Consider the following 27,804-nt stretch of genomic DNA (forward strand, 5'->3'; position numbering starts at 1 on the left):
ATGCTGTCAGTGCAAAGCCGGTTGCAGGACTCAATCCCACAAACCATGAGATCATGACCTGAGCCGAAATCATCAAGAGTCAGATGCTTAACTGACTGAGCCATGCAGGCACCCCTTTTTAAAGTTTATTTATTTTTGTCATTTTAAAGAATAGAATGACAACGTGACTCTAGGGGCTGAAGTATCTGGTTTTAATTTTAGTTTAACTTTGCTTTTTCAAAAGCTAAAAGTCAGTATTTGTAACTAATGGCAAATTATAAATAATACACATTACTTGACTTCTTAAAGTTTTAGAGTAAAACGTATATGACTAATTTTTTGAGAGAGAGAGCAAGAGGGTACAAGTGAGTGAGGGGCAGAGAGAGAGAATCCCACAAGGGGCAGTCTCATGAGCAGCAGAGAGAGAGAGAGAGAGAGAGAAGCGGAGCTCGCCCAAAGCAGGGCTCATGCTCACCTAAAGTGGGGCTTGAACTCACGTGAAGCGGGCCTCAAACTCATGAACCGTGAGATCGTGACCTGAGCTGAAGTCAGATGCTTAAAGACTGAGCCACTAGGGACCCTATGACTAATTTTATTGAAGACTAAATGAGTCCATCTATTAGATTCTCCCAAGTTTTCATTTGTCTTATTTTACTTTTTATGTATGTGTGTGTGTGTGTGTGTGTGTGTGTGTGTGTGTGTGTGTTTTGAGAGAGCGAGCAGGGGAGGGGCAGGGAGAGAGAGACTCCCAAGGGGGTCCACGCTGTCAGTACAGAGTCTGACATGGGGCTCAGTCCCACAAACTGTGAGATTGTGACCTGAGCCTAAACCAGGAGCCTGACACTTAACTGACTGAGCCACCCAGACACCCCCACATTTGCCTTATTTTAAATCATAACTGTAGGGAGAGGAATATCCACTCAGATTCACAAAATTTTTAAAAAGTGGTTATTCCCTCTTCCTTTTTCTTCTTACATTTGCACTTTTAAAAAATGTTTTATTTATTTATTTTGGGAGAGAGAGAGCATTGCATGAGCAGGGGGAGGGGCAGAGAGAGAGGAGAGAGAGAATCCTGAGCAGGCTCCTCACTGATAGGGCATGAGATCATGACCCTGAGATCATGACCTGAGTTGAAAGCTCAACTGACTGAACCACCAGGTGTCCCTACCTGCAGTTGCACTTTAAAGGAGCACATAATGAAGCTCCAGCCTTGTCTAGCTTCCTTCATTCAAGCAAGTACTGTATCCTGGAGTATAGACACTTCGGCATGCAGTCTTTCTTCATTGGCTAATCCATATTGTCTTCCTTTGTTGTTTTAATTCTTACGTAGTTTATGCAATCAGATCTTATTTCTCCATAGCTTCGAGGAAGCAAAATGACTTAGAGAATTGAAAGTCTAGTGAACACCTCTTACTATGAGTTTCATGGTTTGATTTTCTGAGTATTAGAAGTGAGAGCTTTACTGGTGAAGTCATTACGTAAACTACCTGTTACATAAGTGTGGCAGCTGATATAATGAATCTGGACAGAAAATCAAAGGTATGACTTGGGAATGTTTATTTAACATGCTCAATGGTGGTATCACTGGTTTACAAAAGGTAATCTCAGGAGCAGAACTTTAGTTGTGAAATATTTTTAGTTCATTTTTAGTGCATTTAGGACAAATTAAATCAGTCAATAAATAGGTTAGCTTTCAGAATAATTAAAACATTATCAAAAATTCAGAGATTATTAATAGTTCACATTAAAGTAGATATCATAGCCATCTTATTAGTATATCAGAAGTGAGTTCACTGTAGACTCACAAAATTCTGTGTCAAAAGGTAACCTATGTAGTTTATCTCATTATACATTTACTTGGTGCCTACTGTATACCAGGTATGGGGCCAAATATGAAGATACACATACAAGCAACACAAACTGCCAGTTTTGAGGCACTTACAAAGTACACTATTAGGAGGAAGTAAAGGCAATATTTACTTCTCTAGCGGGTCAGCAGATGCATCAATATACTGTGAAAAATTCCATGATAGAGATGTGGCAGGTTCTCTGAGGACACGAAAGAGGAACAGAAAACCATCCCAAAATGTTCTGGGGAGGCTTCTTAAGAGAGGCAAGATTTAAATTTTAAGAGATTTAAATGTTATGGAATAAAGAGTTACACGGGTGGCAAAGAAGGGGAAGGGGACTCCACACAGAGAAGAAAATGAGCAATGTCTTGGGGGTCATCATGGTTTTTAAGGGAACTATTAGGAGTTCCTTGTATAGGAGTTTAAATTACAAGGCGGGAGAGGAAGCCAAAAGGTTGACCTTGTAGGGGCCAAGGGTAGGCCAACCCAAGATGAGCCACTTTGGCATGAACACTATTTTGCATTAAAATCAATTAAAACCCAGCAGATACAGGAAAACCTCCTTACCTCCCCCTCAACTGCCAGTTTGTACCAGGAAGAGTGCTATTAACAGCGATTCCCTTTCACCTAAGATACTTCTCTGCATAATAGGGCAACCTTTGTTTTCCAGACATCTCCTTCCTGCTAATGGTCCTTCTTCCCTTTGTATCCTCAGACCCTTCAGCTGTCTCTAGCTCATTTAAGGTTCATGTTTGCTCATTGTCTTTGAAATTTGCATGCCTGTGTAGATTCTCCATAGGTTAGTTATTTAATTTTCTCCACTTAATCTGTCTCATGTCAATTTGATTCTTAGTCCAGTTAGACCAAGATTTTTCCTCCTCACCAACCTGGAATAGGTAGGTGCAAGATCACCTTGCATGTCATATTAAACAACCTGAACTTTATCTTGAAAAAGTTGGGAAGCCATTGATGGTTTTAAGCAAGTGAATGGTGTGATCACATTTGTATTTTAGCTGGATCTCTCTGGAAGCAGTGTGGAGATTGATAGATCTGCATTATTAGAAGGGATAGCCAAGACCAAAGTCCCCAGGGTAGAGATTATGATATCTGAACTAAGATAGCAGTAGTAGTAGGGATGGAAAGTAGGAAGCAAGTGAATTCAAGAAATATTTAGGAGGTTAAATTGGCATGATTTGGTAATAAGTTAGATTCTGGAGTTGTAAAAGAGAGGAGTCAAAGCAGACCGTATGCACATTTCTGGTTTGGGTAATTAGGTAGGTTCTGTTGTTCACTGTGTAACCCACCTTTCAATATCAGGAAGCGGAACTAGGTATTCTCACGACCAAAGAAAAACAAGCCAAGTATATATGTAAAGGTATTATAAAAATCAAAGTCATACTCAACTATTTCAGGTAAATGTACCTGAGGAAACTATTTGAGATTTTCTTTCCTGTTTTGGAAAATATAGGGATTTTGCTTTTCAGAAATAGAGGCTAGCAAAATTCTTGATAATGATTTCATTAACATCTTTCTGCATTTATAAATAAATTCAAGGAAACTTTAGTTAAACATCTATTGTTATTTGGGTTTAAATATGTAGTATACATAATTTAAACCCCAATTGCCAAAGGATTATTTTAAAACTCAACCAGAAATTAATGTCTTTTTCTTTTTTTAATTTTTGTTAGCATTTATTTTTGAGAGAGAGAGAGAGACAGAGTGCAAGCAGGGGAGGGGCAGAGAGAGAGAGGGAGACACAGAATTGAAGCAGGCTCCAGGCTCTGAGCTGTCAGCACAGAGCTGGATGCAGGGCTTGAACTCACCAAACTGCGAGATCATGACCAGAGCTGAAGTCGGACGCTTAGCCAACTAAGCCACCCAGGTGCCCCTCAGGTGTTAATTTCTTATATTACTAAATGGAGAGTCGAAAGATCCTCTTAAAAGTTTATGAAACAAGTTCTACTCCCAGGTATATACCCAAGAAAAATGAAAACATATATCCACACAAAACTTGTATATGAACATTCACAGGAGTATCATTCATAATAGCTGAAAAATGGAAATAACCCAATGTCCATTAACTGATGAATGGATAAACAAAGCTGGTACCATACAATAGAATATTATTTGACAATAAAAAGGAATGAAGTACTGACACATGCTACAATGTGGATGAACCTTGAAGACATTATGCTAAGTGACAGAAGCTCCTTACAGAAGACCACATGTTATATGACCCCTGTTTGGAGAGTGACTGCTAATGGCATGGGAATTCTTTTGGATGAGAGAAATGTTCTGAAATTGATTGAGATGGCTGCACAACTCTGTGAGTATATTAAAAACCATTGATTTGTAGACTTTATTTTTTCTAATGCTTATTTTTATTATTAAGAGAGAGAGAAAGACAGGCAGAGTGCAAGCAGGAGAGAAGCAGAGAGAGGGAGACACAGAATCTGAAGCAGGCTCCAGGCTCCGAGCTGTAAGCACAGTGCCCAACGTGGGGCTCAAACCCACGAGCTGTGAGATCATGACCTGAGCTGAAGTCAGACACTTACCCGATTGAGCAACCCAGGCGCCTCTGATTTGTACCCTTTAAATGGATGAATTGTATTGTATGTGAAATATATCTCAAAGCTGTCTTAAAACATTTTTAAGGTGACAGGGGCGCCTAGGTGGCTCAGTCGGTTAAGCGGCCGACTTCGTCTCAGGTCATGATCTCACAGTCCGTGAGTTCGAGCCCCGCGTCGGGCTCTGTGCTGACAGCTCAGAGCCTGGAGCCTGTTTCAGACTCTGTGACTCCCTCTCTCTGACCCTCCCCTGTTCATGCTCTGTCTCTCCCTGTCTCAAAAATAAATAAAACGTTAAAAAAAAATTTAAAAAAAAAACATTTTTAAGGTGACATAGCAAGAAGTTTAATTATATTTTATATTTTTATAATATATATTTTTATATATTATTTATAAAAGATTATATATATTTCATAAATTTATAAAAGCAAAATATGGAGAAAAATTGTGCCAGCTACCAAAAATAGGAAGGTTGTATAATTAAGGTAAACCATCATATGTGATAGCTGCAAGCTGATAAATCAAAAATTAGAGGGGTACCTGAATGGCTCAGTCCGTTAAGTGTCCAACTCTTGATAGCGACTCAGGTTGTGATCTCGCTGTCGTGAGATTGAGCCCTGCATTGGGCTCCGTGTTGAACAGAGCCTGCTTGAGATGCGTTCTCTCTCTCTCTCTCTCTCTCTCTCTCTCTCTCTCTCCCCCCCTTCCCCCTGCTTGTTCGTGCTCTCTCTCTCTCTCAAAATAAATAAACTTTTAAAAAACTAGAAAAATAAGCATAGAGACACTGAAGTAATCACCATAATTAAAAACAGAAGTAGTTAAACGTTGATTGCTTCTGAGAATGGGAAGGGTAGGGCAGTGGACTATCATTTTTTATGATAGGCTTTGTTTTTTTTAATATTTATTTATTTATTTATTTATTTATTTATTTATTTACATTTATTTATTTTTGAGAGGCAGAGAGAGATAGAACACAAGTGGGGAGGGGCAGAGAGAGAAGGGACAGAATCCAAAGCAGGCTCCAGGCTGTGAGCTGTCAGCACAGAGCCTGACGCGGGGCTCAAACTCACAAACTGTGAGATCATAACCTGAGCCAAAGTTGGACACTTAACCAACTGAGCCACCCAGGTGCCCCTATGATAGGCTTTATTTGATTATTAACCATTTATTACTTGGTAAAATTAATTTTAATAAAGAAATTAAACACATAAAACCACACATAGCATGTATTTGTATGCCATTTTAGCTATGATAGTGACCAAACAATTAAAGCAAATGTGGATATGTACAAATCTGATTACATAAATCCCATTTTTTTGCCTCTTCTCCCAAATTCTGAACCCACCCAATTAGTTTATCTCTGACTACTATATAGCTTACCATCAAAAATACTTTGAAGGGTGCCTGGGTGGCTCAGTCAGTCGAGCGTCCTGCTTTGGTCTGATCTTACCATTTGTGGGTTCGAGCCCCGCATCGGGCTCTGTGCTGACAGCTCAAGGCCTGGAGCCCTCTTCGGATTCTGTGTCTCCCTCTCTCTCTGCCCCTCCCCTGTTCACGTTCTGTCTCTCAATAATAAATAAACGTTAAAAAAAATTTTTTTTAAATACCTTGAGAACATTCTTCTTCTGTGTGCAGTTCATCTGAGTGAAATAACCTGAAGAGATCAGTGCTATTAAAAGGTCTCTGCAGAGGGCCGTGCCCAGAGCTTGCTCTTGGTCCTACGTAGGTGGGCGTGGAAAGGCTGACTGAGAACAGGTTTGGCACATGGGACATTTGAAGAGGGCAGGCATGGGTTAGGGGTCAGGTGTATCAGAGAGTGTGAGGCAGCATAAGGACAATTAACCCCTGAAGGCAAAAAGTGATGTGGATGGAGGCACTATACTGCTTCTTTACAGTTTTTGCCTAGGTACTTTCTGGCTGCTACTTAAATTTCTCTTCTGTGCTTCATATGGAATTCTCCAAATGTGGTGTTTTCAGGTAGCTGGAAAGGGGGTAGAGCTAAGAGCTTTAAAAATTATACTAAGCTCATCATTTGATTTTAATATCTGTTTGAAAAAAGGAGACTTGTATTTCCCCCCATTGGGTTAATTTAGTAAGATCCAGTTTTCTTGAATCCCCAGTGACTACTTGTTCATATTTCTTTGTTAAAGCTGTATTATGGTTTAGGATTTTTGTTGTTGTTTAAATCTCCAAAGCGCTCTAGGAACCCTTGCATTGGCTTTGTGTTTTGGAGGCAAAGGAAAAATGATCTTCTGCTTTACTTTTGGAATCTGCAGAGCAACTCTGAGATCCCAGGTGGAATTGGTGTTTGGAAAAGGGAATTTGGGGGACTAAGGTTGACCCTGAGCCCCCAGGTCACTGTTCACATTTACAAAAGCAAACCTGGTATCCCCAATTGCTTTTCTCTTGAGGTTGGCTTAACTTTATTTATCTTCTGTCTTGGGTCACTGCCCCTGAGGTGCTTCAAAAGCAAAACCCAAAAGACTCAAAACAAAGAAAGTTAAACCAGATTCAAGGAAAAAATGACCTGGCAATCTGGGTTCACTTTTACAAAGACAGAAAGTCACTTCAAGAGTTCCATAGAATGGTTTTAAGTTGGCCTAGATTCATTGTGTCAGTTGCATAAAGTGGTTTCAACAGGTCCAAGACCCCAAGTTTCTTGGGGGGTAGACCAGGAGTGAGACAGGATAAGAAACTGTCAGCAAGCCAAATGCTTTGACACACATGAATTCTTCAGTGATTCTGAAGCGATTCAACTATTTTGAGCATATAAATGGGACCACCCATGCAACCATTTCTTTCCTTAAGGCTGAATCTTATTGTTTGCTGGACACACACAAGGAATGCTGAGGAAGTGAAACTTACAACTCACTTACAGATATTGGCATAAATCTACTTTATGTTATCAGATTAGTTATGAAGGGTATTTTTGAATCCTTGGTGAAAAAAGAAGTTAGGATACTAATTTTAGGTAATCTTATAAATCATGATGAGATAGAACTGAGGCATATTATTTTGCTATTCATTTTTGTATGATCCATACTTTGCTTACTTCCCAAAAGGATTTAAGGTAGAATTACTTTACTTGACTATTGGAACAAACCCATTTATAGAACTTAATACCAATTTTCATTATAATATACCTGACTTTATCCTTTAATAAGTAATTGTAAAATTGCTTTTGAATAATCTAGGGAAGATTTTTGTTTTTGTTCATGTTTGATCTACATCTTTGAATTTCAGGTATATATGTTAATTAATAAATTCACCTGTCAAAGCTGTGTCTTACTGTTTATTTACAAGACTGAGAGAGATTTTGTGTAATTAATAACAAATGTATTGTTTGTGTACTGCCATCTGAAGGGAGCAAAGCTTAAGGTAGAGAATTGAGGTTTTCCATAATTTAGGTTTTAATATTAAGGATATAGTGCATCCTGTGAAACCTGACCAGATGTGAGAGGTAGACCCCAAGGCTATGACTGTGTAGAGTGAAGGTGAGTGTCAGTGATTTTTTTTCTGGCACCACTCCAGTTTCTTCATCCCTTCCTATCACACTGTGGCTCCAGAGCAGTTGTGTTCTTTTTAAACCACTCCAAAAACCAGGGAACATGCCTTTTGGTCAAAGCAGGCATGGGTAGCAGCCTATAAAAATGGGCTCATGCCATAACTGCCTGGCATAAGGTTAGGTAGGACCCAAGAATAATGTCCTAGCTTTGTGTTATATCTTTTGCTTCAGTGGATCTGTACTTTAAAAAATGGGATTATATCAAACTAAAACGCTTTTGCAGAGCAAAGGAGACTGTCAACAAAACAAAAAGACAACCTAGCGAATGGGAGAAGATATTTGCAAATCATACATTTGATAAAGGGTTAATATCCAAAATATGTAAAAAACGTACATAACTTAGTGTGGGTGTGAAAGTGTGTGTGTGTGTGTGTGTTTGTGTGTGTGTGTGTACACACACTAAACAATCCAGTTAAAAATTGGGCAAAGGATTTGAATAGACATTTTTCCAAAGAAGATCTACAGATAGCCAATGGGCACATGAAAAAGTGCTCAACATCACTAATCATCAGGGAAATGCAAATCAAAACCACTATGAGATGTAACCTCACACCTATGAGAATAGCTGTTCTCAAAAAGACAGAAAAATAACAAGTGTTGGCAAGGATGTGAAGAAAAGGGAACCCTTGTGCACTGTTGGTAGGAATATAAATTGATGCAGCCACCATGGACAGCAGTGTGGAGGTTCCTCAAAAAATTAAAAATAGAACTGTCATAAAATCCAGCAATTCCACTTCTGGGTATTTATCCAAAGAAACAAAAACACCAATTTGAAGAGCTGTATACACCCAGTATGTTCATTGTGGCATAATTTATAGTCGCCAAGATAATGGAAGCAACCTAAGTATCCATCAACAGTATCCATCAACAGATAAATGGATAAAGAAGCTGTGGTGTATATATATATATCTAATATATATATATAAATCTAATATATGTATATTATATATATATAAATCTAATATATTATATATATATATATATATATATATATATATATATATAATGGAAAATTGCTCGGCCATAAAAAATAATGAAGTCTTACTATTTGTGATAACATAAATGGACCTAGAGAGTATTATGCTGAATGAACTAAGTCAGAGAAAGACAAATACTGTATGATTTCACTGTGGAATCTAAAAAAACAAATGAGCAAAGAAAACAGACATAAACTCATAGGTACAGGAAATCAATTGGTGGTTACCAGAGAGGGGAGTGATTGGGGGGGTTGGCACACTAAGTAAAAGGGATTACTTAGTTGTACAGACTTCCAGTTGTAAAATAAATAAATGATGGGAATGTGATGTACAGCATAGGATATATAGTCATTAATATTGTAATACTTTGTATGGTGACAGATGGTAACTAGACTTACCTTGGGGATCATTTTGTGATGTATAAAAATAACAAATCACTACAATGTATACCTGAAACCAATAGGATATTGTATATCAATTCTACTTCAATTTAAAAAAGTGAAACAGGACCTTGTAATAGTTAGGGATGAAGGACACTGATAGACCATTCAGAAATATTAGTGTTTTCTCTAGGAAGATGATTTAACTCTACTAACATTAGACCCAATTCTTTACTTTGAGGGAAACTATTTTCTTTACCAGTGCCCCAGGGAAAGACTGGGAGCAGTGGAGGGAAGTCAGTTGACTGCATTCACTCACCCTAGTTTGTCCACAGACCAACGTTGACCTTTTTCAGGAAGCTGTGAGCATCAGCCAGAGAAGTCTGTAGGGTGTTCAAGTTTTATACTTTGAGAAGCCTAAGGAAAAAGCTCCCAGGTAAACTTGGAATAGTCTGGCATCATCAATTAGTTACCTCTTGAATATCTCTTGAGTGGTTACATTCTGTTGGACACACTATGAGTTTGGCTGCCTAGCTTTGTGAAGTTTGTTTCTATTTACTTATTAAATGCAGTATTCTGCTTTTGAAAAATCCTTACACACATGGAAATGAGAAATCAGACTATGGGATCAGTGTGCTTCCTGGCCCTGTATTTCCTCTGCACTCATGTGTATGCATCCTTTGGGGCACAGACACAGAATGGTGCTGGAGTCTATAGCCACTGGGTTTGTTGGCTGAGAATAATGAGCAACCAGTCACTTGCTCCTAAGAAATCAGTAGCTTCTATCTTCATGCTAAATTGATTGGAGCTTACCTGTATGTTAACTAGCTGGACTTTCAATGAAAATTTGAGGGGTGCCTGGGTGGCTCAGTCAGTCAAGCATGAGACTTCAGCTCAGTGATGATCTCGTGGGTTCAGTGAGTTCGAGCCCCGCGTTAGGCTATGTGCTGACAGCTCAGAGCCTGGAGCCTGCTTCATATTCTTTGTCTCCCTGCCCTTCTGTTTCCCTCTCTCTCTCTCTCAAAAACAAACATTAAAAAGAAAAAAGGTGGGCAGTCAATATTTGTTGAATGAATAAATGAATCTTATCTAGATTCTTGGCCTTTTATCCACATTGGTAATATATTACTTAACCATGAATGTGCAGACTTATGCAGATTTCCTTAGATATCTACAAGTTAATGATGCACGGTGAGTATTTCTATAAAGTATTAGTATAAATTTGAAAGTATGTAGATTAGACTTGTCTGCATGGAGGCAAGCAGGTTAAATTTTATGGTTCCTGTTATTTCTAGTGATAAGAGACTTGCATATGAATATGTGAAAATTGTGAAATTTTAAGCATTTGTGAAGTTTGTGAAAATTGTAAGCATAGTATTTCTTTATCTGTTTTTGTGCTGTTGTGTAAAAGAGTCAATTCTGTATTCACAGCTGGAGTTGGTGTAGGTTTTAAATTCATTAAGTGGACTCCTCCTTTCCCACCTGGGGGTAGATCAGCCCAAGAGAAAAAGAGACTTATTTTAAGGCTTCTTCCTCTTCCAAATCCCAAAGGTCATGTTGCTAATGCCTTCTGGAAAGAAAGGGAGATTACAGCCAGTATATTAAGTGGTTACTTTCTGCTGACTGTGCGCATGCCCACACACACTTGTGCAAACATACTTATACCTAAAAGAAGAATCCTTCAGAATGAGGCTTTTGTTAACAACTGTGTGAGGAGTATTTATTATTGAAATTTATTTTAATATATAAATAGGCAAACTTTATTTCTAACTCAGAGTTAATACGTGTCCATTGTGGGATGTTATGAAAATAAAGAAGACGACAACAGTTGCCCATAATCCTACCGCACAAATAACAACCATTCTTAGCATTCAGTCAAATTTGCTTCCAGTCTTTTTTGATGGGTTTTTATGTAATTTTAGTAGGAACGTTTAGCATAAGCATCTTAACAGATACTTAAAATTTTGTGTGAACATCAATTTTAATAACTACATGATATTCATCTTACAGATAGATACACCTTACTACTTAACCATTCTCTTAATATTGAGATTTGGACGTTTTCAGGTGTTTTTTTCCCCTTCAGTTTTTTGATAACACAAATAACATTTTTGAGATTAATATCATTGTTCTCTACCTTTATTACTGTTTCCTGAGGTTCGATTCCTAGAAGTAGGATTACTGAATCAAAAAGAACGACCATTTCTATAAAGTTCTTAACCAGGTATTACAAAATCACATTCCAGAGACGTTATGCCAGTTTTCATTTTCACCGTGGGTGTGTGTGGAAATAACTTTTCCCTCCTTTCACAAGGAGGGAAAACTGTACTTGTTGCCAAGCAAGAGTCAAAAATTACACAGAAGTTTAAATAAATTTAAACTTTAAATAACTTCTCTCTCTCAGACAATATATTCTTTTAACATTGTTTCGGTGTAGATCCTGTACCCATGTTTTAACTTTGGATGTAGCCTAGAATATTGTCCAAAGGAAAATAGAATGGTTTTTATTTTATTAGTAACAGTTAATATTTTCATTATAGAATTTTCACCCTTTTACAGGGAAGTCTCTATGTTAGATAAGAAAAGAGTCAAACAAGTCCATTACCTTCCTATAGAAGAGCTAGTTTCTTGTAACCTTTGTTTAGGTTTTAATCACCCCAGAAGTTTTATCCCTCTTAGGGCCCATGGGTTGGCTCACATGTCCTATGAGTAAATACAAATGCTTCCTTCAATTGGAAGCAAAACCAGTACACCCCTTACTTATAAAGTGAGTTAAAAAACAAGAAGAAAGAATAATATAAAAACTGAAGGAAGGTAGTAAGTAAAGTATTTAGCTTTCTGAAACAATTCAAATGGGGATAGGAAGTTGGTTTTAAATGGCTTAAGGGAGATTAGGGTTTTAAAGTTGGATAAGGAGTTTGGTGCTTTGGTTTAGGCATGGCATTGCTTTTAAAAGATTACTTCCATATTTGACAACAATTCTCACTGGAGATTATAAAGCAAATAGTCAATTTTAAAACACTATGGAATACAAGAGGGCTTCTTTTTGTTGTTGTTTGTTTATACAAAATGATTGCCTAGAGTTAACAGGCTGAGTCCTGAAGCCCACATTTCATAACACTACTGAGGATCTGTCACCAGGGAGAATTCAGCAGAGGTTGTTTAATGCACTTAATTGAGATTATCTGAGCTTTTGGTTTAAATTACTTTGGGAAAAGTCTAGGTACAAACGGCTTCTTTGAAAGGTAAACATACTTAACCTCTAAGAAAAAAGGTTCAATTTAAGTTCTTTGAAATTCTTCAAACAGGTAGTAGCACCAACCCTTACTAATTAAATGAGTATAAACTGAATAATGTGTAAAGATTAAATCTCTATACATCAGTACAAGTGTTAATATAATTCTATGAACAGTGTGTTTATTATTGTACACTTGTTTGAAAATGCAATCAGGTGCCGTATTAGAAAATCATCCCCTGCCAATTTAGGAATTTCAAAAGTAAAAAGATAGTACATGCTATTTTGGTTATAAAGTATAGTTAATGATAAAGTTTAAAAATTGAATTCCTTATTCTGTTCCACCTAGGAAGGAGGGCACATTAAGATCAAGGATCAAGAATGACATATACTTTATGTGTTAGCTGTGGATAAATACTCAAAAGTTGGTTTAACATTTTTGCCCTGTCTTCCTCAGCTCCTTGACCTGTTTATGGTTTGGGATTGGTCTACTTATCTCGCTGATTATGGACAGCCTGCTTCTAAGTACCTTCGGGTGAATCCAAACACAGCTCTTACTCTTTTGGAGAAGTGAGTATATTCTGAAAACATTTTTGCATAACATTTTAGCATTTTGTGATTTAGTGATGATTGAAGAACTAGAGATTTTCAACAAAAGAGAAATGTCTAAATGGAGCTTAAAAGCTCAGTCCATTTTAATGGCCAAAACATAAGCCTCTTTCTTTCTTGGTGCAGTGTTGGTGTAGTTTTTATATGAGATTGCTGTTTATGTTCATGTGAACAAAAATTTTCCTATTGCATCCTCAATAGCAGGCTTAATTGGCCTTAGGAATACGTTTACTGGAGATGAGTGAGAATTGGAACTTTTTTTTTTAATGGTATAACACAGAAAAGAAGGTGTTTTGTAAAATGTGGCTAGCAATTGGCATGTTTGCTGTCGATATCCTACCATGATGGACTTGGATTCTTTGTGCAGATAGAGAAGTATGTGATAAAAAAAAAATAAATAGAAAAAATAAAATAGTAAGAACTGAAGTAACAGGACATTTGCTGGTGCATCTTGTCCAATTAAAAATGACAGAAGTTTAGGGGTTACTTTTCCCTCACTATGTGACAGATTTTCCTTTCGCTTAATCATATTTCATTTTAGGTTATCAGTATGAAAAATATCTATTATTTTCCCACATTTCAAATATCTGTGATGTATTTGATGTGAGATGTTTAAAATAAATGTAGGGGTGGGGCGCCTGGGTGGCGCAGTCGGTTGAGCGTCCGACTTCAGCCAGGTCACGATCTCGCGGTCCGTGAGTTCGAGCCCCGCGTCAGGCTCTGGGCTGATGGCTCGGAGCCTGGAGCCTGTTTCCGATTCTGTGTCTCCCTCTCTCTCTGCCCCTCCCCCGTTCATGCTCTGTCTCTCTCTGTCCCAAAAATAAATAAAAAAATGTTGAAAAAAAAAAAAATTTAAAAAAAAAAAAAAAAAAAAAAAAAAAATAAATGTAGGGGCGCCTGGGTGGCTCAGTCGGTTAAGCGGCCGACTTCAGCTCAGGTCACGATCTCGCGGTCCGTGAGTTCGAGCCCCGCGTCGGGCTCTGGGCTGATGGCTCAGAGCCTGGAGCCTGCTTCCGATTCTGTGTCTCCCTCTCTCTCTGCCCCTCCCCCGTTCATGCTCTGTCTCTGTCTCAAAAATAAATAAAACGTTAAAAAAAATTTTTTTTAAATAAAATAAATGTAAATTTACCATATCATGAAACACTACTGAGGCCAAAAACAAATAAATAAATATTGCTTTAAATTTTCTAATGTTATTTTTCTTTCACCTTGTCTTGTTATGAATGTGATTTGCAGAGTCCATAGAGGGTATGTATTTTAGCATACTTTGTGGAATGATATTAGAAAATAGTATGATATTAGAAAATGTAACATACTTTAGATTTACATACTAATGCAAAAACACTACTTCATATAGAATGTAAAATGAAGCTGCTAATTTTTTGTGTGGTTGCTATCTATGTATTTTTATTAGTACCTATTTTCTTTGAAGAATATTTTTCAAGCATAGGACTGGTGTGAGATAATTCAGAGCATGCCAAGATAATTTACTTATGACAGCATAGCTTTTAATTTCCTTTTACCAAGCCTCTCCATTCACATATATTCCTAGGATGAAGGATACTAGCAAAAAGAACAACATATTTGCTCAGTTCAGGAAGAATGATCGAGACAAACAGAAGTTGATAGAGACAGTCGTGAAACAGCTAAGAAGTTTGGTGAATGGTATGTCCCAGCACACCTAGACTTCGATTGCACTCAGTGACACCAAATCTGTGATTCAACATTGATCTCTAACAGGCACAGGTCATGATACAGTAATTTGGTTGCAGAATTAAAAAATGGAGTAGAAAAAAGACACTAATGAGAGAGTAAACAAGAAACAATAAAAATATCATTTCTACGGATTTTTAAATAATTGGATACTATTTTATATGTGGAAAAGGTGACATTAATTTTTTTCACTTTTAGGGAAAAAAGGTAAAACATATAAATCAGGTCAAAAATTGTATATGAAATTGATTGTAAATACATTAGAAAAACCTTATATGCCTCTACATATAAGTATTTTTTTCTATTCAGACTTGAATGATTTTTCTGGGTTCTTTTTCATCAGTATCCAGTTTTGGAATGCAATCATGTCTGATATGGGAGTATTTCACTGTCATTTTGTGACTGTTAACTTTTATTTTCATCTCAATATGATTTAAGTAGACTAAATTTTCCAGTTCTGCAGATTCGGCAGGGGGTGGTATACAAATCTTTAAAGGTCCCTGAAATCAAACTTGATTTCTGTAAGAATATGAATTATTTGTTCTCCTTGGATGGTTTAATTTAATGGTTCTGAATATGAAGAAAAGGTGTTTGTATTTTCTTGAGATGCAGTGTTGCTGTTGAGCAGGGTTAATATTTCTAACTATATTGTTTGTAGCTGACCCCATTCTAGGATTTATTTGGTTTGGTTTGATTCAAGTTAAAAGAAGGCAGGAACGAAGTGGGGTAAGCTACTTGAGGTGCTGCTTGTGCTAGGGTAGATATGTTCCTACACACAGAAGTTACCACAGGGCTCAGGTTCCTTTCTTCAGTAGCAGATCTCAGTACCTGTCCGCGGTATGGAAACAAGCCAAACCAAATGAACTCTGGAAAATCTGAAATGAACGTACATTTTCTTCTGTGTAAATTACCACCATGGTCCTAATGATAATATCAGTCTGATCGCAACTTTCTTCTCATTGTATTTATGCTGAATATTTCTTTTCCATCTTCAGGATTTATGCCTGTAAGAAACTTATACTTAACTCTGTAAAATAAGTGTAAAGAATTATATGTACATTTCTTGATTTTGTGATGAAATATTAAAAATGTTGAGCAAGTTGAAAATGCATTGCTATTGCATCTATTCAGAGCTTCCTGATTTAAAATAACTGCTTCCTTCAGAAAGACTGATGTTATTCCCTAGTTATTGGAATGGGGAGTGTCACCAAAACAAAGATACAAGTATTTATTGACCGCCTCAATCCTAAAGTACTGCACATTTAAAAAAAAAAAAAAACCTACATGGAGAACATGGTAATTCTTCAGGCACAATAAAATCTGGAAATTAGAAGAGAGCGGTGAACAGCTAGCTCTTTTTGAAGACTGTGGAATGTGGCTGCCCCTCGCGCGCCTTACCCAGCCCTGCAGGGCATTCGGGATGTCTCTCTCTGGCTTTCTTTGAGGCGTCCCCGGATCCGGAGAGACGCCGCCTTAGGACTGCTTGCAGTAGACCACCGTGGGTCCACGGCGGTGATGGTGTGGGGTTCCCTTTCTTCTATAATACATACAACATCCCGCCCCCTTCCCGCCAACCCGCGGGTGGCACTGTAGGGACCCGCACGAACCCTGGGGCATTTGGAGCCCTCGGACGGACCCACACAAAACGGAGAAGCAACCAGGTAGACTGACTGGGGTCGAGCGGGGTGGCCTCCGGAGTGGGAAGGAACGGTGAAATCGGCCCTTGAGACCCGTAGGGCGCCCGGAGATCTCTACCTCTGGTGGGACTAGGGTGTCTCAGTGAAGCTCTGGGCAGCAGTGACACGCACGACCATGTTTTGAAGGGGTCCCGAAGTGGTAGGTCAGAAACCGGGGCGGTGTGGGGATGCCCGGGAATCTCGACCCCGGCTACCCCTTGTAGGTGCTTGCAATGCGAGGCATCTAAGACCCCGGTTTCCCTGGGAACTGAAACAGAGCAAAGGGGATAACCCTTTCACCTTGCAGTGCCGGAAGGGGAAGGGGCACCTGCAACCCCGAGGGTGGGGATGCCACAGAGCCCGCGTTAGCCGAGAGCGCGGGGTTCGCCCACCCGCGGGGCTGCGGCGTACAGCCGGGCACTTCTGGCGCGAAATCGCAGGCCCCGCCCGAGGATCGGCGCGGGGCGCGGCCCCCAGCCCAGCCGGAGCGCCGCGGCGGCTGCCACTCCTTACTCCTCGTCCCTGGGTGAGCGTGCCGCTGCCCACCGCCTCCAATCACTACTCTGCTCGGAGGGCTTTAAATATGCATGGGCACGTCACGTTGTATGAGTCGGGACCGGTCCGTAGGGAGGGAGCCAATATCTATATAAATGTGGCCAGGGTGGGCCGGGAAGAGAGGGAGGTGGGGCGGGGGTCTACAGCCCCGGTGACCGCAGCCCAAGTTGGCAACACCGGTGAGTTGCTCCTCGGCTCTCCCTCGCTGCTTCTATCAAAGGAGCGCTGACCCGGGGAGGAGGTGGGAGGTGCCGCGGGTGCCGGGCGTCCCCGGTCCCCAGGCAGCCGGCACCCCAGCGAGGACCTGGCATTTGGGCCCAGAAGGCGTCGGACTAGAGGAAGGCACGTTCCCTAAGGGCGTGTGGTCACTGCCGCCTTCTACTACGGGTCTGCTTCTGGAGCGAAGTCCCTGTCCGAGGTTATAAATCTCGGTTTTGGTCCCCAAGCCCCAGGCCCTTTCCGGACCGAACAGGTGAGCACTGCGTGCTACCAGCGCCCCAGCTCTCGCGCCCCCAGTGCTCCGAGCCGCCTGGCCGCCCCCCGCAGGCTCGCCATGTTCCCCTGGGGGCTGAGCTGCCTGTCAGTGCTGGGGGCAGCGGGCACCGCTCTCCTGTGCGCCGGCCTGCTGCTCAGCCTGGCCCAGCACCTCTGGACGCTCCGCTGGACGCTGAGCCGGGACCGGGCCTCCGCCCTGCCCCTGCCCAAGGGTTCCATGGGCTGGCCCTTCTTCGGCGAAACGCTGCACTGGTTAGTTCAGGTGAGTGGCTCACACCCCATCGTGCTCTCACCCCGACATGACCCCTTCCTCCCTGACTCCCACGGGACCCTCCTCGCTCTCAGTGTGCTCCCAGGGTTCGTAGCCGGTCTCGACCTATAGCCCAGGGCCCCAGAGAGCATACACAGCCCTCGCCTTTGTCCAGCTGCTCCCTCGAAGGGACCGTATGTCACCGGGGTTCTCCCCAGCGCTACTTAAACACGACACGACACGACGCCAGGGTGAACAGAGGGGTTCTAAGAAGCATTCGCTCTATACCCTGCAAGCACATAATCAGGAAGCCCGGGCGCTCTCAGCCATGAGCCCTCGGGCACTCACATCCCCATTCTGAGCCTCAGTCTCTTCCTCGCCCCAACGGGAACAGGAGAATCTACATTTCAATAGGGTAGTCGGGAGGCCCATTTGAGACTCGGTTTTGTAGAGATTCCACGCGCCGGCCTGGAGCAGGGAGTTGTTACCAAGGGGCGGTTGGGAGGCCTGGGCCAGACCCCCAGCCGAGACCCAGCAGCTCCAGCCTCGCTCCGCCTCGCTTGCAGGGCTCTCGCTTCCACAGCTCCCGCCGGGAGCGCTACGGGACAGTGTTCAAGACGCACCTGCTAGGCAGGCCGGTGATCCGCGTGAGCGGCGCCGAGAACGTGCGCACAATCCTGCTGGGCGAGCACCGCCTGGTGCGCAGCCAGTGGCCGCAGAGCGCGCACATCCTACTGGGCTCGCACACCCTGATCGGCTCAGTCGGTGAGCCTCATCGGCAGCGGCGCAAGGTGAGCCAAAACCTGCGATTCCTGGGCACCTATTGTGGGTCAGGCCGGGGCTAGGTTTTAGGGGCACACTTGGAAGCTGGCAGAGCCCCCTGGCTAACCAGTGGTGGCTTTGGTCCAGTCCCTTACCTTTTGCCGCTTTGGGTTATAAGGCTAGGACTGGGACTTAAGGGGCATTTCATCTCCAATCTTCTATGTGTGGATGATACCAGAATGGGTGGGGAAAAGGGACCAGAAAGCCCCCCTTAGAGAGGGACCAGGGACGACTTCCCGGAGGAAGTGGCAGCTGGAACCTGGATGGATGGGAGGGACTGTAAACATCAGAGATTTAGAGTCTGGGAATGGCGATAGCAAAAGCCAACACATTTAGGTCTGGGCCGCTTAGGAGAAGAGAAGGGGACCGACATTGGCATTCTGGTGCCTCTGGAATCGCGGAGCAGAGGAAGCCGGACCATGGCCAGTGCTGACGCCGCGGGCTTCCCACAGGTCCTGGCTCGAGCGTTTAGCCGTGCGGCGCTGCAGCGGTTCGTGCCCCGCCTGCAGGGGGTGCTACGGCGCGAGGTACGCTCCTGGTGCGCGGCCCGCCGGCCGGTTGCTGTCTACCAGGCCTCCAAGGCTCTTACCTTTCGCATGGCTGCGCGCATCTTACTGGGGCTACGGCTGGACGACGCGCAGTGCGCGGAGCTGGCCCGGACCTTTGAGCAGTTTGTAGAGAACCTCTTCTCGCTGCCCCTGGACGTACCCTTCAGCGGCCTGCGCAAGGTACTGCCGCTCTGGCCTCAGACCTTCCTCGTGGGGCTTCCCAGCGTGGGTGTGTCTTCCAGGCGAAGACCAGTCTCTCTGCGCACCCCACGCGTCGCCTCTCCCGGGGAACCGAGGCTTCGCCCAGGGTGGGGAGGTGGCATGGTGTGGCGGTGGGCGTCGGGGCTGGCCTCTGTCCTCACTGGCTGTGCGATCCCAGCCTCTCCGGGCCGCGCCTGCCGGGCCCGCGCGCTCGACCCAGCAGTCGCTGGCTTCCTGACTTTGGGTCTCCGTGGTGGGCACCCAGCCCGTCATCCCAGCACGGCTCCAGAGCGGTGCCCCCTGGCCCGGCCTCCAGCGCCTTTGTGGAAGCCCGGATGGCTGCGGAACCGATGGGAACACTAGCCCCGCAGACACTCCCCCGGCCTAGCCCGGGTCGGAGACGTGTGGGTGCCGGCTTCCCGTCCGCGGCCCCGGCCCCGGCCCCACTAATTTCTGGATCAGAGAACCGCTGCTTCTTCAGACCTCAGAGCTGTGGGCCAGGCCCAGAGAGCAACCAGGAGGGCCGAATTTGCCTTTTCCTTGTCTGTAAGCTGGGGCTTCTCACTGTCCTGATGCCTTGGTTTTTGTTTCCCCGAATAAAAAGAATGGTTATGTATAAAGGGGCATGCTGTAGGCTGATGGCTTTGAATGCTTTTTCTGATTTAAAGTGTTATTATTCTTATTTTACTGGTGAAGAAACTGAAGCTCAGAGAGGTTAAGTGACTTACCCAAGATCACACACCCGGCCAGCAGAGGCAGGATTTGAACCCCATCTCCTATGATCTGAAAACCCAAGTGCTCAGATGCTTTTGCTGTGCTTGCTCCCTGAACTGCCTACCTCTTGCCTACCTGCTTACAGAGGCTAATGCTTAGACCCACCTCCAGTAGTGTTCTCTAAGCCAGAGCTCTTTTGGATCCATTAAAGTGTGCCTTCCTGTCTACACTGGTGCCCACTGCCCCTGCCTAGTCTAGTGAAGGCAAAGGGCAATGGACTGATTTCACCCTACCAGGGACAGTATAGAATGTGATCACCAAGAGAGAATTATGTGTAGAGATGGCGGATAAATTCCTGAGCATTTATTGAGCTCCTGCTATGTGCCAGGCATGAAGCTAAGCTGAGAAACTTGACACCTGGATCTCAGTGGACCAGAGCAGCCCAAGGAAGAAGATTTGGGGGTTAGGTGTGCAGGCCTGGCCCCCTCAGACTTCCTGTCCCACTTCCCCTCTCTCCCCACATATCAGGGCATCCGGGCACGAGACCAGTTACATCGGTACCTGGAGGAGGCCATCACAGAGAAGCTTCACGAAGACAAGGCTGCCGAGCTGAGTGACGCCCTCGACATGATTATCCACAGCACTAGGGAGCTGGGCCATGAGCTCTCAGTGCAGGAGCTGAAGGTAGGTGGTGGGAAGGTTTTACTTCTCCCCCTTTTGCATTCCTAGCAGGTCTCCATACACATGCTACATCCTTTCCTCCCGGCCCCTAACAGAGTCCTGTTTGGCTCCACTTTAAGCCCTGGGAACTCCTTAGGGGGAGGGGAAAGGGGAGACATGGGTTCCAGCCATGGCTTAGCCATACCCACCGGCTCTGTGGCCTTGGGCCAGTCACCATCCCTCTCTGTAGGAGTGTGGAAAGGCATGAATTCTCGGCCCTTACTTACAGGTTCTGGCCACAAACAGACATGCTCACCCACCCCCTTCTCTGTCACTCCATGCCTTTGCCTCTGCAGTCCCCAGTCTATGAAACCCCCTCCACTCCTTTTCTCTACAAACCCTAAGGGCTCAGGGTCAAACTCCATATCTTCCTTGAAGCTCCCTCTTCTTCTGGAAATCGACATTCTCCTTCCCTGAGCCACCTTGTCACCTGGCACTGCTAACCTCTTTGGCCACTGCGTAGTCTCTCCAAGTTTAGAACCCCTCCCCATGTATGCATAGAGCACAGGCAATGGAAGTAAGGAGAGAAGCTTTGGAATGGCCCCCAGGACCTGCTGGAGAACACAAAAAGGAGTGGAGAGGTTGGGGAGGCAGGGGAAAGTTAGAAATGGGAACACCTCAACCCTTCCAAAAGCAACTACCAGTCTTTCTGAGTTAATTTCCCACTTTCCAAGACCCATGCAGGGTAAGGCTCAGCCTTAGTTTCTTCTTTGAGAATAGAGCTAATAATCTGTCTCCTGACACCTGGGGTTATGAGAGCTGCAAGAATCCAGGGGGTTAGAAGTAAATGAGTCCTGGGAGAGCCCCTGGATAGGAATAGTTCCTAGCTCTGAAGAGGAGTGTTTGACAGGGTGTGACAACACCCTCCAGATTCTCAGGAAGAAACCCACTGATCAGGAATCTTCAGTTCTGGTCTGGGCATCAGGGGCAGGCCAAGCAGATTAGGCCTGGCCAGGAAGGACACTGGGACTCCCCATGTTGTCCAGGGCGGGCAGTTAGCCTTGGACCAGGTCATTCATTCCACAGATATTATGATATATCTATTTGGTGTCAGGCTCTACACTGGGACTGAGGATATAGCAGTGAGCAAAACACAGCCCCTGGCCTTAAGGTGCGGGAAGGGAGGGGTACACATTCATCCCATGATCAAATAAATAAATGTATAAACACAAACTGTGGGTGCCACTAGGAACGAAGACACCAGGAGCTGGGAGGGCAAAGGGAGGCAGTAAGTGCTGGGGCTTGGAGGATGAAGCCCTCCTCTGTGCTTACTAGTCAGTGCAGACCAAGAAGAGGTTTAATCACTCACTGGACCACTCCACCCAGCTGGAGGAGGAAGCCCTGATGACTCCTTTGCTTGGAGGCTGGCGCCGCTGCTACAGGTGCCTTCCTCTGTCCTCCTCCCATCCCAATTCACTGTCAGGACGCCCAACAGGAATTCAGGCAGCACCACCAGGTGGTTTAGAGCACTGGACTCCTGAGCCCGACCGCTGGGACTACCTTGAACGCCTCTTGGAGCCTCAGTTTCCACTTCTGTAAAACGAGGGCAGTAATTGTGCCTTATAGGGTTGGGATGAGAATCAAAGGAGTAACGCTTAAAGCACTAAGAATAGCACACAGAATAAGTTCCTCGCGTCTCTGGGAGCCCTTCCAAAGTAAGTGGATAGATCCTGGTTTGGGCCGTTGCTACATGTGGCTTTCTCAAGGGGCAGACTTGGGATTCGATCGACTCCGGGCCTGCTTACGGAGCCGCCACTGTGGCTTTTGCTCAACGGTAAATTTGGGCCCTTTGCTCCCCAGCCATAGGGCCGGGAGGCCTTGCGGCCAGGGCCCGCTGCGGGAGACTCAGCGCCGCCCGGGCTGTCTTGCAGGAGACGGCTGTGGAGCTCCTCTTCGCCGCCTTCCTCACCACGGCCAGTGCCAGCACGTCCCTCGTCCTGCTGCTACTGCAGCACCCGGCGGCCGTCGCCAAGATCCGGCAGGAGCTGGCGGCGCAGGGGCTGGGGCGCGCTTGCGGCTGCGCGCCGGGGGCCGCGGGGGGCGGCACGGGGCCCCGGCCCGACTGCGGCTGCGAGCCTGACCTCAGCCTGGCGGCGCTGGGCCGTCTGCGCTACATCGACTGCGTGGTCAAGGAGGTGCTGCGCCTCCTGCCGCCGGTGTCCGGGGGCTACCGCACTGCGCTGCGCACCTTCGAGCTCGACGTAAGTGCGCGCGCCGCCCCGCACCCCGCCGCCTCCTGCCGCGGGGTCGACCGGGCGGGGTCGACCGGGCGGGGTCGGGGGGATTAGGACCGCGAGGTCACCTCTTCCCGCCCCCCCCCCCCGGGGCCTCCGATTTCCGCCTACGAAGGGCGACGAGCCCTGTCCGGTTTACCGGGAAGCACGGTTGAGGGGGCGCGAAGCCTGGCGCCTGGTGAGCGGATAAGACTAGGAACCCCGCCTACTTGAGCTTTCAGCGGCGGTGAGGGTCGGTCAACTCAATCAGAACCGAGTTTTAGAATAAGACATACTTTTCTCCCGTTAGCAGCACTCCCGTTAGCCAGTGTGGGTGGGAAACAAGGAGAGCCCCCAACTGTGTCCCGTACCCCACCCTCTGCTGCCTCACAAGCAAGGAACCGGCCATTGTTAGCCGGATCTGGCTCCGTTTGTATTAAGCCCTTGGGCAATTCCCTCTTCGCTCTGGGCCTCAGTTTGCTCTCTGGAAGGAAGTGGTCTTGGTCCCTTCCAGCTCTGACACGTCAGTCAGGTGGTGTCAGGGCTGGGCGGCACAGTGGCAGCATCAGAGTGGAGCCCTAAACTTGCGAACTGAGGATGTTTGCCTGAATGGCTGTCGCTGCGGTCCCCCTCGACCCCCAGCTCAGTCGCTGGGCGGCTCCAAGCAGAGATGGGGCACTCCCTTCCCTGACCCTCGCTTTAAACAGCCAAGGAACATCTGTGGCCCATTCCACACCAGGGGTGGAGTGAACCAGAGCCACCGGGATTCTGCCCTGGAGGAAATCATCAGGAGAGAAAGGAGGCCAGGGCCTATACTTCATCCCAAATGGATGTGAGGAAGATAGAGATCTGTAGTAAGGAATGACACCAAAATGTTTTGGGGGCTGACATTTGAAATGGAACAGCACACCAGCAGAGAGGGGGACCATTCAGACAAAGGTGGGTGGAATCATGAGGTGTTTAGAAGTGTTTTGGATGCTGCATCTTGGAATTCAGACTTTATTCTACAGTCTCTAAGGGAAACAGAGGAAGAGGAGCACAGGTCCACCAGGGGGAGCAGAGGGAGAGCCATTGTCCAGTTTACAGATGGGAAAACTGAGGCCTAGAGAGGAGAGAGAGAGAGAGAGAGACAATGTTTTGGGTGATTCTAAGATCTGTCACCTGTTGAGACCCACTGAATAGACATCCTGAAGCTATTCAGGCTAGGGAAGCAGGAGAGTTAGGGGGTTGGAAGACACATCAAAAAGTAGAATAGTTGAAAAAGCTGAAGGTGGATAGAGGAAACATGAAGGCTGCCTTACAACCTTTTAAGGATGCCTGGGTTTGAGTCCCATGTTCACTTCCTTGAAGTGTGGCTACCAGACCTGAATATGATTGTACGGCAAGTGGAATGGGGGTGGGAGGGTGTTCGGGTAGAGAGTCAGTTTTCAGTTCAGTGCAAAGAAGAGCCTTATAATTGAGGAGATCATAGAGGAATGAGGGTCCCTGTCATTTGTGTTGTTCCCGCCCATGCAGAGAGTGGGTTCAGAACTAGAACTTAGGTCTCTTGATCTAATGTCAGAAGAAAAAAGAAAGACAAGACAAAACAAAACACTGAAGCATACATAACAACAGATTACATTTACTGACCATCAATATATATGCCAGACTTATTCTATTCTCACAACAACAAAACGGGCATTTTTGTTCCTGTTTTACCAGTTAAGAAACTGAGGCTCAGAGAGCTTGAGTATCCATCCTAAGGTCACACAGCTCAGCAGAAAAGGAGCGGAAATTGGAACGCAGAGCGTTCTCCTAGCTTCCGGGTTAGATGAACGTTCCTGCCGATTTTTGGAAGCCTGTTGTTTGCACCCGGGGTGGAGGGTCGGGTCGGGCCTGGGTCCCAGGTGCCTCGTGGTCAGGTGGGTCTCCTCATTCCCCGCAGGGCTACCAGATTCCCAAGGGCTGGAGCGTGATGTATAGCATCCGGGACACGCACGAGACGGCTGCAGTGTACGGCAGTCCGCCTGAGGGCTTCGACCCCGAGCGCTTCGGCGCGGCGGGCGAGGAGTCGCGGGGCGCCTGCGGCCGCTTCCATTACATCCCCTTCGGCGGCGGAGCGCGCAGCTGTCTCGGCCAGGAGCTGGCACAGGCCGTGCTCCAACTGCTGGCCGTGGAGCTGGTGCGCACGGCGCGCTGGGAACTGGCCACGCCTGCCTTCCCCGCCATGCAGACCGTGCCCATCGTGCACCCGGTGGACGGGCTGCGGCTCTTTTTCCACCCGCTCGCGCCTTCGGCGGCGCGAGATGGGCTACGCCTCTGACCCTCTGCGCTTCGGAACAAGGCTTGGCCAGCGGCAGCGGCGCGCTCTCAGCGCCGCCCATCTGCGGCTTCTTAGGTTTCTTAGTGCCGGGCAGGGCGCTCGCTCACTCGCTCAACAAACGGTCACCGAATGCAGCTCTGTGCCAGACTTTGAGGGCGGAGGAACGCGAGCCCCCGCCACTGCGCCCGCGGAGCCCGGGAGAAGCGCCCAGGCCGGTGGGAAGGTGCTTCCTGGGCTCTGAGCCCTGAGGAAGGAAAGGTCCTGAGCCCAGCCTCTTAAACCTTTACTAGGTTTGCTAACAGGGATGGAGGGAACAGATCTTCACTAGGAGCTGCGGGTCCTCGCCTCCCTGTGCCAAGCCCAGGAGGTTACATGGATCTTGGGGCCGCGGGGACGATTGCCAGGGGAGGGTTGGACCGTGCCAGAGGCCCAGCGAACGCAGCTGGGACCTGCAACCCTTGGGAAGAAGCGCATCTCCGGTCTGGCTTTGGGCTACAGTTAAGACATACCGAGAAGGCGCCCAACAGAAGGCCCTCAGGGAGCGGGCCTCGGCTTGGGACCTGCGGCCACTCTGCTGGTCTCAGTCTCAGCAGAAACATGACTGTGGGCTCTCCCAGGGCTCTGAACAGCTCAATATCATTGGATTCTGCTGGTGACTTAAAAGAAAAATTCCTACTTCGAGAACGTGTTTAATCTTTCCACATATACAAGGGAGAACAGGCACATGGAGATATCTCTAAGGCTGGATTATTTTCATGGGAGGTTGAGACATAATCAGAGAGGTTTGGGATATTTCTAGCGATAACAGAAAGGCCAAGAAGGAAGTTTCCCGGCAGCAGTTGAGCGAGGAGGCTAAGGCTTAGCTGGGCAGCTTCTTCCTGGTGGGAAGGTGGAAAGACCCACCCCAGAGTATGACCAGAGCTCTCCTCCTGAGCACATCCCAAGAGCTGGGCTGAGAATTCTCTCTGTAATAGCTGGCTGCAGGGACCTTCCGGTTCACTACCTCAACCCCCTCCTATGCCTCCTATGGCATAGGACAAACAGAAGACTTCCCTGAGGAACTAGCAATGCGCTCCCGGGCTATTTGGCCAGTGGACTGCCCACCCCGTCTGGACTCCTCTACCCCATCACTTACTCCTTGCTCGGGCCTCTGGGCCTGTGGCTACCATGTAGGGCTCAGCCCTTTGTCCTTTCATAGTGATCCCTATGGCTTAAGGACTCTGACACAGAGGTTTCCACTGGTGTTTAAATCAAAGCCAAGAGCCTCCAGTGGCACCATTCCCAACAGCCCACTGCAACCTGCCACCCATCTTCAGACAGGCCAGGGCAGCTGGACATGATGGGTGAGCCAGGGAAGTTGCCGCCCAGGCCCCAAGCTGACCCCTTAGTGAACCAGAAGGAAGCTAGTGCCCTCCTGACCTTATGCTTAAGGTGGATCCCCGGGCCAGAAGGAAAGGGGGAAGCAGCAGGCGCAGGCAGGGCCAGTAGCTCAAGAGCGCAGCGGGCCCTTCCGAGAGAGCTCCGCTGACACTGCCATAACCCCCATGCAGGGCAATTCATCACCCACTGCTGATCACAGGCCCGGCGCCAGGCCATGGGCTCTGGGAGGCAGTGGAGCCAGCAAAAATGGCAGAACCGGGGCCTGTCCTCAGGGTGCTCCCTGAGGCTGCAGACAACATCCGGGCTGAGAAGCTCCACCAGGGGGAGGGGGCAGGAGGATCGAGGCTTGGGGTGGATTTCGACTGGGGGGAAGAGAGGAGAAACATAGGAAGGAGGTTCTCCAAAGCCTCCATGGTGTATGTGGTAAGAGACCTGGTTTACCTGCTCTGGGATTGGTACTAACTATAAGCTCCAGCAGGGGCAGCTTCAATTTCCCAGCGATACATCATTTTCAGTAATTTCAGGGAATATCTGAGCTCCTGCTTCAGTAGTTCCAGATTCTCTGAGGAAGGAGCATACTGGTTCTTGCCCTCACGGGCTGCATATGCTTACGAAGGAGGTAGATAATAAATAAACTAGCAAGCGAAAGAGCGAGAGTATGTCAGACGGTGGTAAGTGCTGTCAGGAAAATAAAAGCTGGCTGTAATACCTGGTACCTGGGGGCTAGACTCTGCAGGGTGGGAAGGTGGAAGACTTCCGTGAGGAGGTGGCATGTGACTTCGGAAGGAACCAGCCAGCGGTGATCTGGGAAAGGTGCTCCCCAAGCAGAGGAAACAGCGAGTGTAACACCCTGAGACAAGAATGGGTGCCCAAGATGTGGATAGGGATTGGAGGGTAAAAGGTGAGGAAGGGTGCTGGGAACTGACCTGACTCGGGTCTCCCTCTGGGTCCTCACTCCCCTCCTCCAGCAAAAAAACAAACAAACAAACAAACAAAAAACCCAAAAAACAAAAACAAAAACAACACACCTTCCACCCCCAACCCTTAGCAACC

The 27,804-nt window shown here is 46.0% G+C and overlaps 2 protein-coding genes across 9 annotated transcripts in view; both read left to right on the plus strand.

Annotated features, from left to right (window-relative positions):
* Window positions 1-17,104, plus strand: part of EXOC6 (exocyst complex component 6) — a 299,891-nt gene extending 282,787 nt beyond the window's left edge. For 5 of the 8 annotated variants that reach the window (XM_042960757.1, XM_007080097.3, XM_042960756.1 and 2 more), the window contains 2 exons: window positions 13,011-13,123; window positions 14,715-17,100. In XM_042960757.1, coding sequence (XP_042816691.1) covers window positions 13,011-13,123; window positions 14,715-14,847 — 246 coding nt within the window. In that variant the 3' untranslated portion in view covers window positions 14,848-17,100. Of the gene's footprint in view, window positions 1-13,010; window positions 13,124-14,714 lie in introns of all 8 variants that reach the window. The other 3 variants (XM_042960755.1, XM_042960754.1, XM_042960760.1) reach the window with 2 other exon arrangements.
* A 139-nt stretch (window positions 17,105-17,243) lies between these two features.
* On the plus strand, window positions 17,244-26,381 carry LOC102972355 (cytochrome P450 26C1). The gene is made up of 6 exons (XM_042961020.1): window positions 17,244-17,863; window positions 18,418-18,642; window positions 19,126-19,401; window positions 20,665-20,820; window positions 22,728-23,057; window positions 24,994-26,381. The coding sequence occupies exons 1-6, from the start codon at window positions 17,660-17,662 to the stop codon at window positions 25,369-25,371; spliced, it is 1,569 nt and encodes a 522-aa protein (XP_042816954.1). The 5' UTR covers window positions 17,244-17,659; the 3' UTR covers window positions 25,372-26,381.
* Window positions 26,382-27,804: the final 1,423 nt, after the last annotated feature.

Source organism: Panthera tigris, chromosome D2 (genome assembly GCF_018350195.1).
Source record: "Panthera tigris isolate Pti1 chromosome D2, P.tigris_Pti1_mat1.1, whole genome shotgun sequence".
NCBI lineage: Eukaryota > Metazoa > Chordata > Mammalia > Carnivora > Felidae > Panthera > Panthera tigris.